Genomic DNA, 16,728 nt, shown 5'->3' on the forward strand with positions numbered 1-16,728 from the left:
CTTGACCCAGAGCGCGTCATTGGGAGATTGAGCAGGGGGAGGAGAGGAGGCGAGGAGAGAGAAAGGAGCGAGCGATGCGGCACACCTGGCTCTGTTCAATCTTTTTTTCTTTTTTTTCTTTTCTCTTTTGAGTCCTCTTTTTCGTTTTATGAGTTGGTGGCAAGTTGGTTGGATGAATTAGTATACTGAGTAGATGGAGCTTATCGAAGATTGCACATGTACCTAGATGAGTAGATCTGGCGATACAGCCTGCCTGCCTGTTTGCTTCGCCAGCTGTACGGCACTTTTTTTTTTCCCCTTGGTGCTACTGACATTCTACTATTACGGTACTTGGAACCGCCCAGTGCTACTACTGAGTACTCGCTACTACTGAGGAATCGCTACCTAGGTAAGCCTGTCCGTACCAGGTAGGTAGTCAGTCGAGCAAACGGAGCTTGGCTCACCCCCCATGACTCCGATCCCGACCAAGACAACATATATGGATTCTTACTTTTTTTCCTTTTTTTTTTTAAAAAAAAAGAAGAGGAATAAATGGTACTCGACATACTAAGCTTAGTTATTCGCCATGCAACTTGGGCCAAAAAAAATTAATTCAGGAGAAGACAGCCCGGCCCCAATCCATGGTAAAGGCCGCCCGTTTGATTAAAGTCCCCACAACAAGTGACGGCACCAGTACATGACCGGAAAGGTCCCAGAACCCTGACCTTCTTGGCAAAACCACACCCAAAAGCCACTACTACTTACCAAGTACCAGTACTCATCGAATCCAAGAGGCCTCTTCTATTTCGTCGTCATCAGGGGGAGACCAGGACGGGGGAGAGATGCGGTACAACACCAAAACACTGCGCTACTGCTCGTACGAATGGAAGCACCGGTTGCCACGTGGGAATAAAAAAAGAGACTGGCAAAATGCCAGCCTCTGTACCTCTTCATCAACCGCCTCAAAACTGTAAAGTAAGCACTGAATAATTGCAAGATAAGCACTGTAAAGTAATACAGGCATGCCTTCCAAAGCCAATCCTGAAGAATATTCGATAAAACGCCAAGTAAAACGCCCCATTCCCTCCCCTCAAAAAAGACGCTCTCGAGATACAATGATGATGATATATCGCACAAGTATATACAAGACAGCCTTCAAGCCGTCCGTTTCTTCTTCTTCTTCTTCTTCTTCTTCTTCTTCATGTACATGCCAAGATTTACCCCGTGCGAGACGTCGACGATCCGTTCGGCCGCTCCCGCGAACGCAGCGACGACAAGTCATCAGTCAACGAGTGGCCGTCGTCGTCGTCGTCGTCCTCCTCTCCATCAAACGATTCGTCGTCCTCTTCCTCGGCGCACGCTGCGGCGCGACGATTCACACCTGGCCACAGAGGCGGCTGGCTCACCGGCAAAGGAAGCGGCGACGGTCGGCTGCGCGCTGCTGAGGATCGCGTAGGGCCGTTGGCATATCGCTCCGACGCTGTGGACGCCGCGGCATCGATTGCCGAGCTGCCACCGTAGACGCTGCCGCCTTGTGATTGCTGCTGCTGTTGTCGTCGCGGCGCTGCGTCGCCTTCCGCGTCTTCCTCGAGGACTTGCTGCAGCGCAGCGCCGACACGAGGAGGTGCTGGCACTACTGTGACGGGCAGCTTGTCCGTGTCGGTAGAGGGATGGAACTTTTCGCGGAATCGATCGGCCTGCGACGCTGCAAAGTCCTCCAACCGCCCACGAAGGTCCCATCTGCCGCTCCGACCGCCCCGGTTACCTGCCGCCATGGTGCTGAAGTCCATTGTTCGGGTTGCCATGTGCTGTTCGTCAGCGACATCTTGCGCTTCCGGCTCGTGACTGTACGATACTGAGCGCAGAACCCTCGTACGCGGCGCGGCCGTTGCTCCCGCTTCTCTGTCATGTTCGCTGGCGGCGTTCCCAGCATCACCAGACGCATCTGGTGACGACCTGGCACCCGCGCGCCCGTTATGGCTCCGTGCGTCGTGAGCATCCTCGCTGTAGCTCTGCGGCCCGCTTGGATGTCTGACCAGCTCAGACATGTGCGGCGCGTAGTAAGGCACGGGCGGCTCTGGTGTTCTCGATTCGCCCTGATACCGGATGGCGTAGACTGTGCTTGCGACGCTGGGTGTATCGGTTCTGCTGACCGGTGTGGCGGCGTGCGCTGCTCGTTGCGACCATAAAGGCGGTCGTACTATATCGCCCATGCTCCGCCCGTCGTGATCGTGCGACGTCGGCCCCGCGTGCCCATTCTGCATGCCGCCTGGCATGTGCGCATGCCCATTGGGTCGGTGATGCATCTGGCCGCCTTCCAGGTCGATGCCGTTACTTCCACCACTGCTGCCGCTTCCTCCAAACTTGCCGTGTTTATGGCGCCAGGGGTATTCGGCGGCATTGATCTCAAGCATGTCGTCTCCGTCGTACACCTCACGGCCGAGAACACCATCCTTCTTTTCTTCTCGTTCTAGCGCCTCTATCCTTTCGACCCATTCCCACACAACCACGCTGGCAGCGGCTGCACCTACCCAGCGAACATAATCACCCCAAGCGGTGAAGTTTGGTTTCGAAATGTCGAGGATGAAAAAGACAATAGGTACGGTGATGGCGAGAAGCGAAATGACCGCAACGAGACTAATGTTCTTCATCAACGGATGGTAAAAGGCGTAGCGTCGCTTCAAGAAGGCATAGTAAGATACCCAGAAAAAGTAGAGTAGGCCGAGCGAGAGCTTGAAAACGTAGCTAATGGCAGGGACTGGATGAGCGAGGCCTTTATTGCTGCGGCCTTCGTCGTTTTCGTTGGGATCGGCGTGGTTGCCATTTAAGATGTCGTATTCACCAAAAGGAAAGCTGTTGAGCGAGGAGAAGACGACGTCGAGACTTATGAGTGCGAAGGCGACCCATTTAATGACAACCTTTTCGCGATGCCGAGGGAAGAGGCGGATAAGAGTCTGAGCTTGGGCCAGCCAGAGAAAGGTATCTGATATGATTCGTATTACTTTGAGCTCGAGGCGGGACATGACGTCGCGCTGCAGCTCGCGGGCATTGGTGATGCCCCATACGTACTGGTCCTTGACAATGGACATTGTGTCGGCGGTGGCGATGGTGAGGGATATGGCGACGGTCAGGGCGGCAATCTTTTGGAGCCAAGGGCGACCGCCGATGCTGACGCCACCCGAAGAGGAGCTGCCGGTGAAGCTCCCACGGCTGCCGAGGTAGACGATGCCGCCGTCAAAGGTGGAGCGGGTGGTGATGAAGAGGGCAATGACGAGCATCCAGGAGACAATGGTGGTGGCGGAGAGGGCGTAGATGATGGGCGAGGTGGAGAGGTAGAAGGGGTCGCCAAAGCTGGATATGTGAACCGTCTTGGGGTTATCGTTGCCGTTGTGAAAGTTGAGAGTGGCTGTCGCGGTGGCGGTACCGGTAGTTGCGGTGACGACAATGTCGGATATTGTAATGTTGCTGTCGTCGGTGGTTGTCGGTTTCGACGCGGCGGCGACGTCTGCAGAGACGGTTGCGACGGCGGATGAGGTGACGGGGGTGCCGCTGTTGGCGGAGGCTCCCTGTTTCGATTCGGCGCTGCTGCCTGTGCTGCTTGCGCCGCTGGCAGCATCATTATCGGCGCGCAAAAGCAGAGGAACGCAGGGGATTTGTTGCACGAGGGGTTCGGCGAGGGTGATGGGCAGGCCGACGTTGGGAAGGGTGATGACGCCGAGGGCCGGGTAAAGGGTGGACGTGCATAGGGAAGCGGCCGCCGTCAGCGTCGCCGATGTGGCGGCGACGTCGACGGACACCATTCTCTCTCCCCTTCTCCCCCTTTCCAGGCGCGCAACAAGTTCCGGAGAGAGTGATGCTATGACGAAGAACGTCCAAGCCAGACGAGGGAGGGGGGGGGGGGGCGCACGCGCTGGGCGTTGCTCGAAACGCGGCCAAAATGAGAGAGCTGGCGTCAACGGCGGTAATGAGTGAGACCCGAAAGAAAAGGAAAGAAAAAAGCAGGGCCAAAACAAAATTAGGCAAAGGCTAGCGAGTACAGGCCATGGAATCCGGTATGCCCTGAACCGTGGGTGACGTGGTGCGGCTGGCAGGCGCGAGGGTGCGACCGAGTGTGTTCTTGAACGTTGGAGGCGGGAAAATGGACCGGGCGGCGACGTTGCGGCGGGTGGTGGTGGTGGTGGCGGTGGTGGTAGTGGCGAGCGGACGGCGCAGTGAGCGGTCGGCCGTGTACGGAGGTGAGACAATTGCGGTCGGAGGTGTGAGAGATTTCAGCATGGACGAAAAAAGGGTCTTGACAAGACAAGAAAAAAGAAAACAATGACGCAGAGGAGATGCACCAGTAGAGCTCGTGAGAAGGAAAAAGAAAAGTTGCGGGGAGCGAGTACAAGATGTGCAGATATGGTGTGGTTGCTGGGAAGTTGAAGAGGAGGCGAGGGAGATTTCGAGAGAGACCGGGACGGACGGGCAGCCAGCAGCGTAGTGCTAAGTACCGACGGATAAGTAAGTATCAGTACTCCGTACCAGTACTGGTAATAAGCCACGAGGAGGAGCAAATGCTAGAACCACTAAGAGGGAGAGTTTTAGTGGATATCGAGGCACCCATCAGTGATAGGAATGCAAAACCGATAATGCGGGCGCAATTTGTTCATGATGATATTGACTAGGTATGGTATGCCATGCATTACTTCTGATTCGGTTATCCGGTGCGAACCACCTTTTCCCTCGTCACTTGATCTCTCTCTTTTTTTTCACCCCTCTGGTCTGCATATGCCGACAGCCGTGCGCACAAGATCGTTCAAGGGGATAGCAATATACTTGTACCTGGGAAGCCCTGCTTGCCTGCTTCTCATATCAGAGGGGTTTACCAGCATACATACAAATATACATACATACAAATATATATATACATATATATATATCCATGCGGACTCGTTGGATAAAAGCAAAACAAGACTTGAAAATAAAATAGAAAAAAAGATCCCAAAAAGACTATCGCTCATCCGCAACGGCACCGTTACGTATCTGCATGCGCCCGTCTTGTCTCTACCGAGCACGGGTTACTCCGTAGGTTGTCATCAGCCATCTGTCCTCATGCACTGCGCGTTACCGACTTACCCATTTCACCTAGTCATGCAGCGAGCAGAATGACCACCACAGGGACGTTATCCCACCAACCACCCGCTAGACCTGAATGGCGCCATGATTTTAAACCATGACCCCGTCGTTATGCAACGTAAACCACCACTGTTTTTCTCTTCGCTCTTTTTTTTTTTTAAAGAAAAAAAACCTCCCGTTTTCCATGTACCAACAGGGTGGTTCTCGAAAAAGGAGAACAAATAATCTTCTTCTTAATCAAGATATAAAACGCTTCCCTTCATCATCCATTGTATTCTCTGCTTTCCGGCATCTGCCGCCGCCCCCGTCCAAGGCCATCCCCCTCCCTCCCGCTCTATGCCGCCTCAGCTGAATGCTGCGAACCCCCGTCTCTCTATGCCTCTTTCCCCCTTCCCTGCTCTTCGTACTGCACATCTTTTGTGCACCTTCTACGCTCCCTTGTCCGTATTGGCACTGCCTCGCCGGCGGAAAATGAATACATCACCCGTCATCCCTCCACCTCCCCTCTTCCTGTTCTTCTTCTTCCTCTTCTTCTCCTTTGCAGCAACTCTTTTCCTTCTGCTTTCGGCCACATGGTCTCCTACCTAGCAAGTACAACACGTCAACCCCCCTTTCCCCCCTCCACCCCTGTATACTCTAATTAAATATCCATGTAATCGTCGCCCGCCAATGAGGCCCCGCGCCCCCCCCGAAGGCCTCTCTGTCCACTCATCACGGACCAGTGCCCGCTAACACTAGTTAGCGATAAGCTTATTTTCTCAAACCCCAGTCAGTCTAGTTCAGATGTGACACCTCTGACACGCAACATGCACTCCAACGGAGTCACCCACGACCATCTGCATCTCATCTGCTTATCAGTAAGTAGCGATTGACATCAAGCGTTTCAAGACTGTTTTGGGGGGGAAATCAAGATCGATTCAATTGACTACTCCCACTGATATTCTTCCTCTCCTCATTGTACAATTGCTTTCTAGCCTTGTCTGAGCCGGCCCGAATAAATATGTCATGTTTAAGAGAAATATCAGGGCAACAGGCATGTGTGCCCACAAAAACGACAAAGGGAACAGAAAAATTAAACCAGGGAGATGTGTAATAAAGAAACAAGAAGAACCCGTGTTCTCGTTTTGTAAATATAGCATCCTTTTCTCCATCAACGCCGCCAGTATGCAAGTAACAAAGGAAAATTGACAAAGGAGTAGCAAGAAAAGCTGCAACCAACAAGGTCGAGACGTCCTGTCTCGACTCATCAGTAGTCGTCAGACTCCTCTTGCACACCCCGATACTTCATTTCCAGCACCCATTTCCCGTCAAAGTCGATGCCCTTGCGCACCTTGGTTCCTGCTTTGCGCCACACCGTATGCCCCAGGCCCATGTCTACAATGAACAGACGCCACTCCTCGTCTTGAGCCACCCCTCCCGTCGCCGCCAACCCATCGTCATCGTCTGGTGGCGTCACCGCCTCCACGAGCCCGCGCTTCGGCGCCCCGACGGCCACAACGTATCGTGGCTTGACAAAAAGCTGCGACCCGTCGATAATCGCCACCTTGCCAGTGCTCGGGTCAATGCCCGACGGGACGTCAATCGACAGCACAAACGCTTCGTTGCGGTTCGCCCACTCCATCAGTTCGTACACTGTCGCTTGATCACCGATGCGCAGTTCCTCAAACGACATTGTCAGCCCCAGGAGAGCGTCGATAATGAGAGACACCGACACCCGGCCGGCTCCGTTGCTGCCCGCTCCCGTGGCAGCCGCGCCAGAGGGTGTCGTCTTTCGGAGCTGCTCGAAAAAGTCATTCTTCTTCAGTACTTTGCCGCCGAAGCTGCGATATAGCTGCACCTGGCGTCGCAGCTCTTCGAGCAGGTCACGCTCTCGCTCGATACCAACCAGGCAGACCATGATGTCGTAGCCCTTGTTACGCAAGTGACGACCGGCCACCAGCGCGCGGATGCTAGATTTGTTGTTCCCCGCCAGAATCACAATGGTTGAGTTGCTTGGCGACGAGCCATCCGCGGCCTGTGATAGCGCTGCTCCGGCCATTTCGTATCGGACTTTGAGTGCTGGATCGGACAGCGCCTGCACGGCCACCTCGGCGATGCCGCGGCCCGCATTCTCAGCCATCAGGCTTTCTGGGAGCCCAACTTCGTTGGCCGCAATATTTTCCAGATTGAGCATCTGAAGCGTCGAGATGGCCTCGACCCGGCGGTTCGACGGAACCAGATACAGGCCCGGTTGCTGAACCTTTGGCGTCTGGACCTCCGCGCTACGGTATCCGGATCGCGGGCTGGACCGACGTGACGGTAGTGGTTGCCGCACACTCGAGTTGACACGCGACAGTGGGTGGCCGCCCATGACGGCACTAGCCTTGCGCGACTGCGAGCGGCGGCTCGGTCCCGATTTGCTGTCGGCTCTCTTGGTCGACTGCCCGCTCTTCTGTTCGCGGCCACTCATTGCCTCGTTGTCGTGAACGCCTCCGACTTCAGCCTCGCTATTCCAGTAGTCGGCATTTTGGGTGCTTGAAGGGAGATCCAAAACATTTTCCGTGTAGTGCAAATTCTTGCCCCCTGCCGTTCCAGGTTTCGGTTTCCGGTTGTGCGATACGAGGCGATCAGCCTCGTCGACAACGTCTTCCTTGCGCATCTGGTCAAACAACGTGCGCTTGTCAAACTTTGCAAGGTTATTCTCGAAGTCAAACTCGGGCATGTCCTCCGTCACGTCCTCGGAAGCCCAGCCATTGTCAGGCAGGCCTTTGGGGGTCTTGCCGTTTTTCTTGAGAGCCTTGAATGGCTGGAAAGACGACGTACTCTGCAGTATCGGCGTCTGCCGCCAGCCTTTGCCGTGACTACCGGGAACAGCCGCGACACCATCGTCATCGTTGTCAGATTGTTTCAAGTGTTGAGAGTTGCGATTTCGAGCCTTGCGCTTCTGCTGGGTCGCCTTGGGGGTTGCCGGTGCCTTATCGACATCTGGTGCCTTGGATATGTTCATGCTCTTGAAAAGGCGGCCAAGATCACCCTTTGATTGGTCTCCCGGTAAAATGGCTGGGTATGGCTGGCCCGGGTCGAGAGATTGCGCCGGTTCTTTGACTGGCACACTCGGCGGAGGTGGCCCCGAGTCTGGCCGGCGCCCCACGCTTAGAATAGCAGGGTCAACAAAGTTTGATTTTGTCGGCGAAGTCGTCTGGGCGGCATATCCTGAGGGACGGGTGAATTTCGGCGCATCGTAAACGGGCTGCGGCTGCGGCTGCTGTTGCTCTTTGGGAAGCTCTGAGAGGTCGGCAATATTGAGGGCATTGATACGCATCTGGGTGAGATGCTCTTGCGTTGCAACTACAAAGACTAGTGAGGGCGCATTAGCGTGATAACTAAGGACGGAAAAGAAAAGCCAAGACACCATACCGTTGGTGAGACTCAGGCTGCTGCCGGCTTCAACGTCACGAACGGTACCAGTGAGCTGGTACCCTGGCGGATCGCGCAGAACCACCCGCATCTGGAGACCAATGAATTGGTTTGCCATATTGGGCGAGGGACGGTATTTCTGAGCTGTCCGTCGTCTACGTCGCGAGTCGTCTCGTGGTTGCGTGTGACAGCATAGGTCGACGTCGCCAAACGAGAGAAAGCCAACTGTAGTCACGAGAGACCACTATGTCTGGCCGAGAGTCCCCTGCATTAAAGAAGAGAACCCAGTGCTGGTGGGTTGCCGGGACTGGTGAATCGATTCGTTGGTTTCCTCGATGGAATTCGGAGGCTGCAGGTCGATCCTGAGCCGACTTGTCGTTGTCGTTTGCGGGTGGCTTTGGCGATGTCGCTGGTCTCGATTTGTGCGTGTGGGCGCTGGTGGATGAGGAAGCACAAGGAGGGAGCGCGAATGAAAAGGACTGGGGAAAGGAAAAAAGAGAGACAAGGTGCGAGGTAAATGAATACCTGCTCCTTCTTCTTCGTTTTGAATTTCCAGCTGATGGAAGCAATCAGGCCTCTGGTTGCTCGGTCAGAAGCGGAAAAAAAAACACAAGAAGAGGTCTCGTGGCCAAGTTGCCAGTAGTTGCTCGCGCCGAAGGGGGCAGGCGTGCGGGGGGCAAGTGAACGCAGGACCGGCGAGAGCCCTGTGTAGGCAATGCGGAAGAGACAGACGCGAACAACTGCAGCGATTCCGCTGTGTTTTATCGCGCTGCGAATGGTCGGGTCTTGGGGAGGAGGGCTCGTTGGGGTTGAGTGAAGGAGAAGCGGAAGAAATGTCGCCCATGAATGTGAAAGAAATCCTGGTTGCTGGCTCCCCGCCACGGCTTGCTTTGGTAGCTACCTACAGGTAGGCAAATATGTACTCTGTACCTGCATACACTTGCGTAGCGCTGTACAGGTAGCAGGTACCGCCTACCTACCTACCAACTTGGCTTTTCCAAGCCACTCAACTCAAACACCCGAGAAAAGTCCCTCCATGCTAAATTAATTACCAGCAAAGCCCACTTACGTAGTTAGAGGGGCGGGAGCGCCTTTTTGCCATCATCAATTACTTGCCTAGGTAGGTAAGGTGGTACTTGCATGGCCCTGCTTGATCAGTAGCTGGTAAGTGCTTGCTTACCTGCAACCGGCACGACAACCCGCCGTGCTTCCTGCTACAGAGCAAGCCGCGAGTATCAGTAGGCATTTCTCAACGCGCACGAAAAAAGGTACGGGACAGGATTGGAAAAAAGAATTCCACACACACTTGCCGTGTGCTAAGTACGTTGCCCGGCCCCTTTCAAAATCTTTTGTGCTGCCTTTCCACACTTCTTGGCTCCAGCTGCGCCGCCCAAGTACCCGAGTGCTTTACCCGTCTGCGACATGCAGCCACAGACCCGCTCGCCGGCAGAGTCATCGCTCACAATGTGCTACCGACGTTCAGACCCACCCTGCCGAACGGATGACGGGCCACAGGCGCGCGGCCAACAGGAGCGTCGGACAGGGCAGCAATAGGCAGTCAGCCAGTGTAGCGCGATACACAAACAGATGAGCTTGAACAGGGCGTCATGACATCAGGCATGGTGGTATTTACAAGCCCCGCAGCAGCTACTATCACTATCATGCATACCGCTACCTGTCCAAATGTAGATGGGTCTGTAGTTAAACGGACGCCGCAACCCTGACTGATGACCTGCGCTGCGTAGGTAGTCACATCAGCCGTGAATGGCCACCCAAATGTACTGTACAAAACATGATTCGACTATCCATGGCCACATTGTCCTCTATTAGCCTCGTCTAGCGGCCACAAAGTCCAATATCCCATTCGTTCGGGCCAAAGTCCCATTCCGTATACCCGCTTCCGCAACCGTGTATAGCTTGTTGTAAAATTCAACCACCTTTGGATGCGCCATCACCTTGTGCTTATCGAACCCTATCACGCGGAGTCCATCTTGCGATGTCGCTCGAGAGAGTGCCACGTACGCCTGGCCCTTTTCGAATACCTTTCCCAGGTTCACAGTCACTCGTTCCAGTGTTTGGCCCTGTGCTTTGTGAATGGACAGTGCCCACGCCAGGATCAGCGGCAGCTGTGATCTCTTGGCCTGCACCTCACCGTTGGGCAGCTCGACCGTCCACTCTTCTGGCTGGCAGAGAACCACGCGTGGCACCCCGGATGAAGACACAAACTGTACTACTGGGTACTGCTTTCCTGAATTCGACACCAACTCAGAGTCCCGGCTGAAGCTGCTCAACTTCTTTCGTGCCTTGTTGAAAGCCGCATCCTTTGTAGGGTCGTCCGGTATGCCCCCGCCCATGTCAAACGTTCGCTCGTCCGAAAACCCAATCACTCGACCCAGCGACCCATTCACCAGCGACGCGTCCAAGTTCTTGATGAGCATCACTTGCGCGTCAAGCTTCAGATCAATCGACTTGGGCGCCATCATGTTGGCCAGCAGTCTTTCTTTGATCCCCTGCTCTCCTGTATCCGCAGATTCGAATCGGTGAATGGCGCCTGGCAACTCTCGCAGTCGCTTCTCGTTGGATCCTTCTACTTGCGCACGGAGAGGGAAGAGCTCTGCGCAGTCCACACCGTCGTCAAACTTGAGTGGCCGGTCAAGAGCCTTGAACGCTCGCACCGTGTCCTCCGTAATCTTACCCAATCTCATTTCGTTTAGCATACGGGCAAACTCTGGGTCCCGCTGGCGAAAAACCTGGGTCAAGCCAATTGTATGGTCTATTGACGTAGTCCACGTTGCCGCGTCAAAGGCAAACTTGGCCTGCGCCTTCGAGTCATCAGGCACCGGTGGTAATTGAAAAAAGTCTCCCGTAATCACCAGCTGGATCCCGCCCCAGGGCCGGCCATTATTGCGTATCATGCGCCCAATCTGAGAAAGCTTGTCGAACAAATCTCCATCCACCATGGAAATTTCATCAATAATCAGAACCTTGGTCTTGAGCCATCGATTCTTAGCTTTTGGGTTCCTCCGCACCTTCTTCACGAGGACGCTAGCATCGTCTTTGCCTAACCCAATGCCGGAGAAGCTGTGCAGCGTGATACCCCCAATGTTGCACGCAGCGAGCCCTGTTGACGCAGTCACCGCCACGCGGTCGGATTCCCGCCCGTACTTGGTTTTGAGTTCACTGATAATCGCTCTCATCAACACCGATTTACCTGTACCAGCAGGTCCGGTAAAGAAGACGCTCTGCCCTTGCTCGACGACAAGATCTAACACATGACGTTGTTCGCTACTCAGCGCAATGGTAGTCGACTGTGGAAAAGGGACCACCTGGGGTTCAGGCGGCTCAAGTTCCGCTAGCGCCGTCAGAGCTTCCGCTTCTGACACTTCCTGCTTTGTGGACCGCTGATTCTTCAGCTGCTTCTTCTGTTCCTTGATTGCGCTGGCCGACGGATCCCATAGGCCATTAGCACGTGCCTTTTGTACTGGGGTCTCGGGTTTCGCGTTGAGAAGCGTCTCCTCCGAGGGTTTCTCCCGCCGCCAGTTGGTAGGGAGCGTCCTCTTCTTCGTCTTAGGCGCTGGTGTCTCGAAGCAGTCGTCATCAGGCTCTGGCGATTCTCTTTTCAAAGATCCATTGCTATCCGCCGACAAGTTCGACTCAGTTCGAGGCTGTCGTGGTGGTAGGAAGTGAGACGCCGGGGATGATGACCAAGGAATGGCTTGTTCTGAGGATTGCGGAGGCCTATTTTCCTTTGGCGCTGCAAACCTAGAAATAGACGTCACTTTTGATGGCGAAACGGCCGATGGTACTTTAAAATCGAGGTCCAGGTCGTCATCGTCGCTAAAATCGTCTTCGGCGAAGAACACTTCCGGCTGCCGAGCTTTCGTGGTAGTATCGTCCCCTGTCAAATCAACAACATTCTCCTGAAAAGAAGACGAGGAGTTGCGGTAGAGTGAAGCCAAAGACCCCTTGCCGGCTCCGCTGCCACCCGTAGTGCCATTGTCTCTAGCTGACCTGGTCTCTGGTTGCGGGCATTGCGGCCGACTGAAACGTGCCGTCGAGGGCGACGAGTCTAGAAAGCGCGGCGGCCCGCGCCACTTGAGCTGCTCGCGAATGTCTGAGGGTGGTTGACTCGGGCTGCTGGATGGGAAAAGCTGCTTGGCGAGCTCGCCACCTTTGGAGGCTCGTTGCGAGGGCGGAGGTTGGTTGGCCTCGTAGCTCTTATTGGCCTTGGCGAGCATTGAATCGGACGGTGCACCGAGAGCAGCACTCTCGGATAAGTATCGTGGCGTTAGCGGACCATAAGGAGGAGCAGCAATTTGGCGGACGAAAAGGCAACGAAGCGGGGGCAAGGATCTGTAAGGCAACTCAGAGACTCTCAGAGTCATATGAAGGGGACTGGCGACTTGAAGAAGGAACGCGGGACTGGACGGGTAGAGGGGGAACAATGGAAGCGTGAAAGTGCCAGTTGTTTAGCACGCGTCGAATTGTCCACCGCGACGTGTAAGTGGCTTAGGTAATCATTGCCAAAACTATGGGGGAACAATCGCGCATTGAGCGGTTCAGATATGAACAAAGTAAATCGTTAATGAGAGTATTATTGGATAGAGAAATCATAAGGAGTGAATTGCGCTCGCTTTGGATGTTATTCGCCTTTAATCCGCGTACTTGCGGTTAAATTTTCTGGTGTTGTTGATGGTATCACCAAGTTGCCCCGCGTCCGCAACACTGTGTGAGACTACTCTCCGTAGAGCACAGTAGAGGGCATTTTTGATTTGATCAAACTTTAACAACGCGCCCTAATGCTAGGGATTACTCCTTCTTCTATTCGCTGACCACGATGATTGAGGGTTTGGATGTATACCGACCCATCTTGCTGACTCTCTACAGCCCATAGCCCAAGCGCTAGAGGCGGAGCACAGTTCAACGCCGTTTTTTGTCCAAGAATTTGTCTAATTCGTGTTGAAGCGTCGGGCAGTTGAAAGACTTCCCGACGTTGGAAGCAAGCCATGCGAGGAATGATGGCTTCGTAGCCACAGGACCAGATAATCGACCCTTTGTGCTTTGGCGATCGGAAATGGCTGTGGAAGCAAAATCCACACGGCTTCGATTATTCAGGTATATCCCTTTACCACGTAGACACTCATGCAGTGGGCGAACCCAGCATAATAATAAGCTGCGGCCCCCATCCGTCGCCCAGCGCAAAAAGAGCAAAGGGAGGGGGAGGGTCGGCGCAAGCGGCCACGCCGCCTGCCGACCGCCGATGCGACGACTCTACGAAACCGTTTCCCATTTAGGCAATCGTTTCAATGTAAGAGGCGCACGCGTCCCCTACCCCCCCCCCGCCGTAGGGCTGTGCCAGGGAAGAATGGAGCCGCCAGGCGGCGGGCTGAATTTCAAAAAGGTGCAAAGTGTTTCTCTTTATGTTTTTTCTAGTGTATTGATCCGACATTCGAGATTATTCGCGTGCCGGTTTGCCGGGTGGCGGGCAAAGGACAACCATGGGAGGCCGCAATGTGACATATACATATACGGTTGGAGTTGGTGTCCTGCAGGGCACATTCAGTAAGCATTCTCGGATCAAGTACAATATCCTCACGGCTCTTGTCACGCTTCTCTTCTAATCATCGTGGTACTCGCTTCGCGATCCGTCTCTTGCACATAGAGAGGCTGCTTCCTTGGTCAAAAGACATGAAGCGCTCCTTTGACGCATACGACGGCCTCGCCGTCGCCCAGATCCTTCTCTACGCGCTCTTTCTCGCCGGCGCCGTCGTCCTCTGTCTCCGACACGGCTTCCGCAAGTCCGCCGGTTGGAGGTACCTCGTCGTCCTCGGGCTGGTCCGCCTCATCGGCAGCGCCCTACGCCTGGCCACGCTCTCCGCGCCGGCGAACCAGGGACTGTACGTGGGCTGGCTGGTGCTCAGCGGGCTCGGGCTCGGCCCGCTCATCCTGACGCTGCTGGGTTTGCTGTCGCGCACGTTTGAGTCGATGCGGCGCAACGGGCACGACGTCGTCAAGCCCCTCTTTCACCGCGCGATCCAGGTGCTCATGCTCGTCGCAATGATCCTGCTCATCGTCGGGGGCTTCAACGCCACCTTTACGGTATCCGCGAGCGGTGGCGGCGCGCCGCAAATCAGCTACGCGTCTGTCAGCCGCGTCGGCAACGGCCTCATGATCGCCGTTTACGTGCTGCTGTGTCTCGAGACGCTGCTGGCGGCGGTCAACCAAGGGTATGTCGCGCAGGGCGAGCACCGGATCCTCTTCGACGTCGTGGCGTGCCTGCCGTTTGTGCTCGTGCGACTGGTGTACAGCGTGCTGCTGGTGTTTGCGCACGTGCGCTCGACGGCGTGGCTGATGCTGGCCATGGAGGTGGTCATGGAGGCGGTGGTAGTGCTCATCTGCGAGGTTCTGGGCTTTCTGCTGGAGGCACGGGCGGCGCCTCCCGACGAGTCTAAGCCTCTGGACGCGGAGGCGCGGCTGATGCCGGCATATGGCGGCGGCGGGTCTTTGTCGCCGCCGCCGCTGCAGGATGGGTATCAAATGGCACAGTATCCTGCGCAGTCGGCGCCGCGCAAGACGCGGCGCGAGCGGAGACACGACCGTCGCCAGCGCCGATGGGCGTAGAGAGGGTGATATACAAGACAGGAAGGCAAGAAATGCGCGGCTTGAGAATGTAGCGAGGCCACTCCCCTAGGCACAGGCTTTCTCTATTAGCAGGAAATATATTGGTTGGAGGTATACACGCTGTAATTCATCCCTTGTGCGCCTACAAGCCTTGGTATCCAGGAATAAATCAATATGGTATAGACTTGGTATATAGCCAAGAACACAATGGACAGATGTCGCCTAAATTCTTTACATGACTGTACAGCAGGCTTTTTCGAGCTTGCGCAGGATACGAGGAAGGACCTTTTCGACCATGGCGGCAATGTCGTCTTGCTGCTGGTTCTGTCCCTGGTTCTGGTTCTGGTTCTGGTGCTGCTGGCCGCCGCCGTGCTGCTGGCCGCCATGCTGCTGTCCGCCGTGCTGTTGTTGACCGCCGTGCTGTTGTTGACCACCGTGCTGCTGCTGGCCGCCGTGCGGCTTGCCTCCGTGCTGCGGCGGCAAGGGTTCGCCACCCTGGAGGTTGATGTAGATACGGCCGGCGTTCTCTTCGGTACGGCACTGAAGGCCGAGCTCACGGCAGAGCTCTTCAACCTTGGGCTTGATCTTCTGGACGTGGCCGACCGAGTGGTTGCCCTTGCCAACGATGGCATGGAGGTGGGTCTGGCCGCGGGCGCGGTCGGCGCGGATGCGCTCCTCGAGGATGCGCTCCGCCTCCTCGACGAACTGGCCGTGCAGATCGATGGCGTCCGCCTCGACGCGGCCGGGGGCGTTGTTGGCGCGGAAGATGAAGTCGGAGGCCTGGCGGTTGTAGTCGTCCATTTTGGCATCGTGGGCCTTGCCCTCGTTGGAGAGCTCCTTGGCGCGGGCGCCATCGCCGGAATCGTAGGCCTTGCGAGACTGCGGGGATGGAGGGAGGGGAGGGAGGTAAGGGTCAGAAAGAAGGAGCAGGAGAGGACGAAGGGTGGTCGCGCGCGTCCGAGGGGTTTCGCACACACCTTGTCGAAACAGGTATTCCGCTTCTCGGCCTCGGAGCGCGCAAGGTCGCGCAGGCGGTCATACTCGCGTTCGTTGTCGTCGCCGTGGTCATCAGCGTTAAAGGCTGGAGGAGGGGGGGAGTGGCAATGAGAGGATTAGCGGTAACTTCTCTACAGATGAAACAGCAATGGGCCATTGAGATGAAGCGTACCGCGACCGCCTAGTCTGGTCATGGGGATGGACATGGCTGCGGTGGAACAAGAGTCTAGCCGGGAAAGGAAGAGACAGAGAGGGAGAGGGAGGGACGGGCGAAAAGAAAACGAGCGCGACGCGTAGCGGGTGGCGGGTGGCGGCAATCGGACGAGGGAGCGCAGGGCGTTTGGCGATCAAATAAAAAGTTGATGCAGTAGTTGGGAACCCTTGGCGAGACGGAAAGCTTGTTTGCCCTGCCACGGGAGATTTTCCGGTCTCGGGCCACACATACTTTTAGTCGTAGTGAGGTACCATGGTACCTAGGTAGTCACCTAAGTACTTGGTGGCGGCGCAGAGAATGTGGTATGGTGCGTGTGACAACCGCGAGCGTGAGTGTACCAAGTAGTCAGTAAAGTAGTACTGATAGGTACGCGGTAAGTACCGGTGAGTGGCCGAGACGGGTACGGG

The 16,728-nt window shown here is 55.5% G+C and overlaps 5 protein-coding genes across 5 annotated transcripts; 1 reads left to right on the top strand and 4 right to left on the bottom strand.

Moving 5' to 3' along the window:
* Positions 1 to 1,196: 1,196 nt before the first annotated feature.
* Positions 1,197 to 3,779, bottom strand: V2A60_001461 (PalH/RIM21-domain-containing protein; the record flags this gene model as incomplete). The annotated part of the gene is made up of 1 exon (XM_083252822.1): positions 1,197 to 3,779. The coding sequence occupies one exon, from the start codon at positions 3,777 to 3,779 to the stop codon at positions 1,197 to 1,199; it is 2,583 nt and encodes an 860-aa protein (XP_083108948.1).
* A 2,561-nt stretch (positions 3,780 to 6,340) lies between these two features.
* On the bottom strand, positions 6,341 to 8,608 carry V2A60_001462 (YjeF-related protein N-terminus-domain-containing protein; the record flags this gene model as incomplete). The annotated part of the gene is made up of 2 exons (XM_083252823.1): positions 6,341 to 8,430; positions 8,491 to 8,608. 2 exons carry the CDS (start codon positions 8,606 to 8,608, stop codon positions 6,341 to 6,343), a joined length of 2,208 nt encoding a protein of 735 aa, XP_083108949.1.
* Positions 8,609 to 10,316: 1,708 nt separating this feature from the next.
* V2A60_001463 (DEAD/DEAH box helicase) lies at positions 10,317 to 12,728 on the bottom strand (the record flags this gene model as incomplete). Its single annotated transcript, XM_083252824.1, has 1 exon — positions 10,317 to 12,728. One exon carries the CDS (start codon positions 12,726 to 12,728, stop codon positions 10,317 to 10,319), a length of 2,412 nt encoding a protein of 803 aa, XP_083108950.1.
* Positions 12,729 to 14,178: 1,450 nt separating this feature from the next.
* Positions 14,179 to 15,111, top strand: V2A60_001464 (uncharacterized protein; the record flags this gene model as incomplete). The annotated part of the gene is made up of 1 exon (XM_083252825.1): positions 14,179 to 15,111. The coding sequence occupies one exon, from the start codon at positions 14,179 to 14,181 to the stop codon at positions 15,109 to 15,111; it is 933 nt and encodes a 310-aa protein (XP_083108951.1).
* Positions 15,112 to 15,342: 231 nt separating this feature from the next.
* On the bottom strand, positions 15,343 to 16,313 carry V2A60_001465 (Smr domain-containing protein; the record flags this gene model as incomplete). The annotated part of the gene is made up of 3 exons (XM_083252826.1): positions 15,343 to 15,990; positions 16,089 to 16,192; positions 16,280 to 16,313. 3 exons carry the CDS (start codon positions 16,311 to 16,313, stop codon positions 15,343 to 15,345), a joined length of 786 nt encoding a protein of 261 aa, XP_083108952.1.
* Between the last annotated feature and the right edge of the window lie 415 nt (positions 16,314 to 16,728).

Source organism: Cordyceps javanica, chromosome 1 (assembly GCF_051103115.1).
Source record: "Cordyceps javanica chromosome 1, complete sequence".
NCBI lineage: Eukaryota > Fungi > Ascomycota > Sordariomycetes > Hypocreales > Cordycipitaceae > Cordyceps > Cordyceps javanica.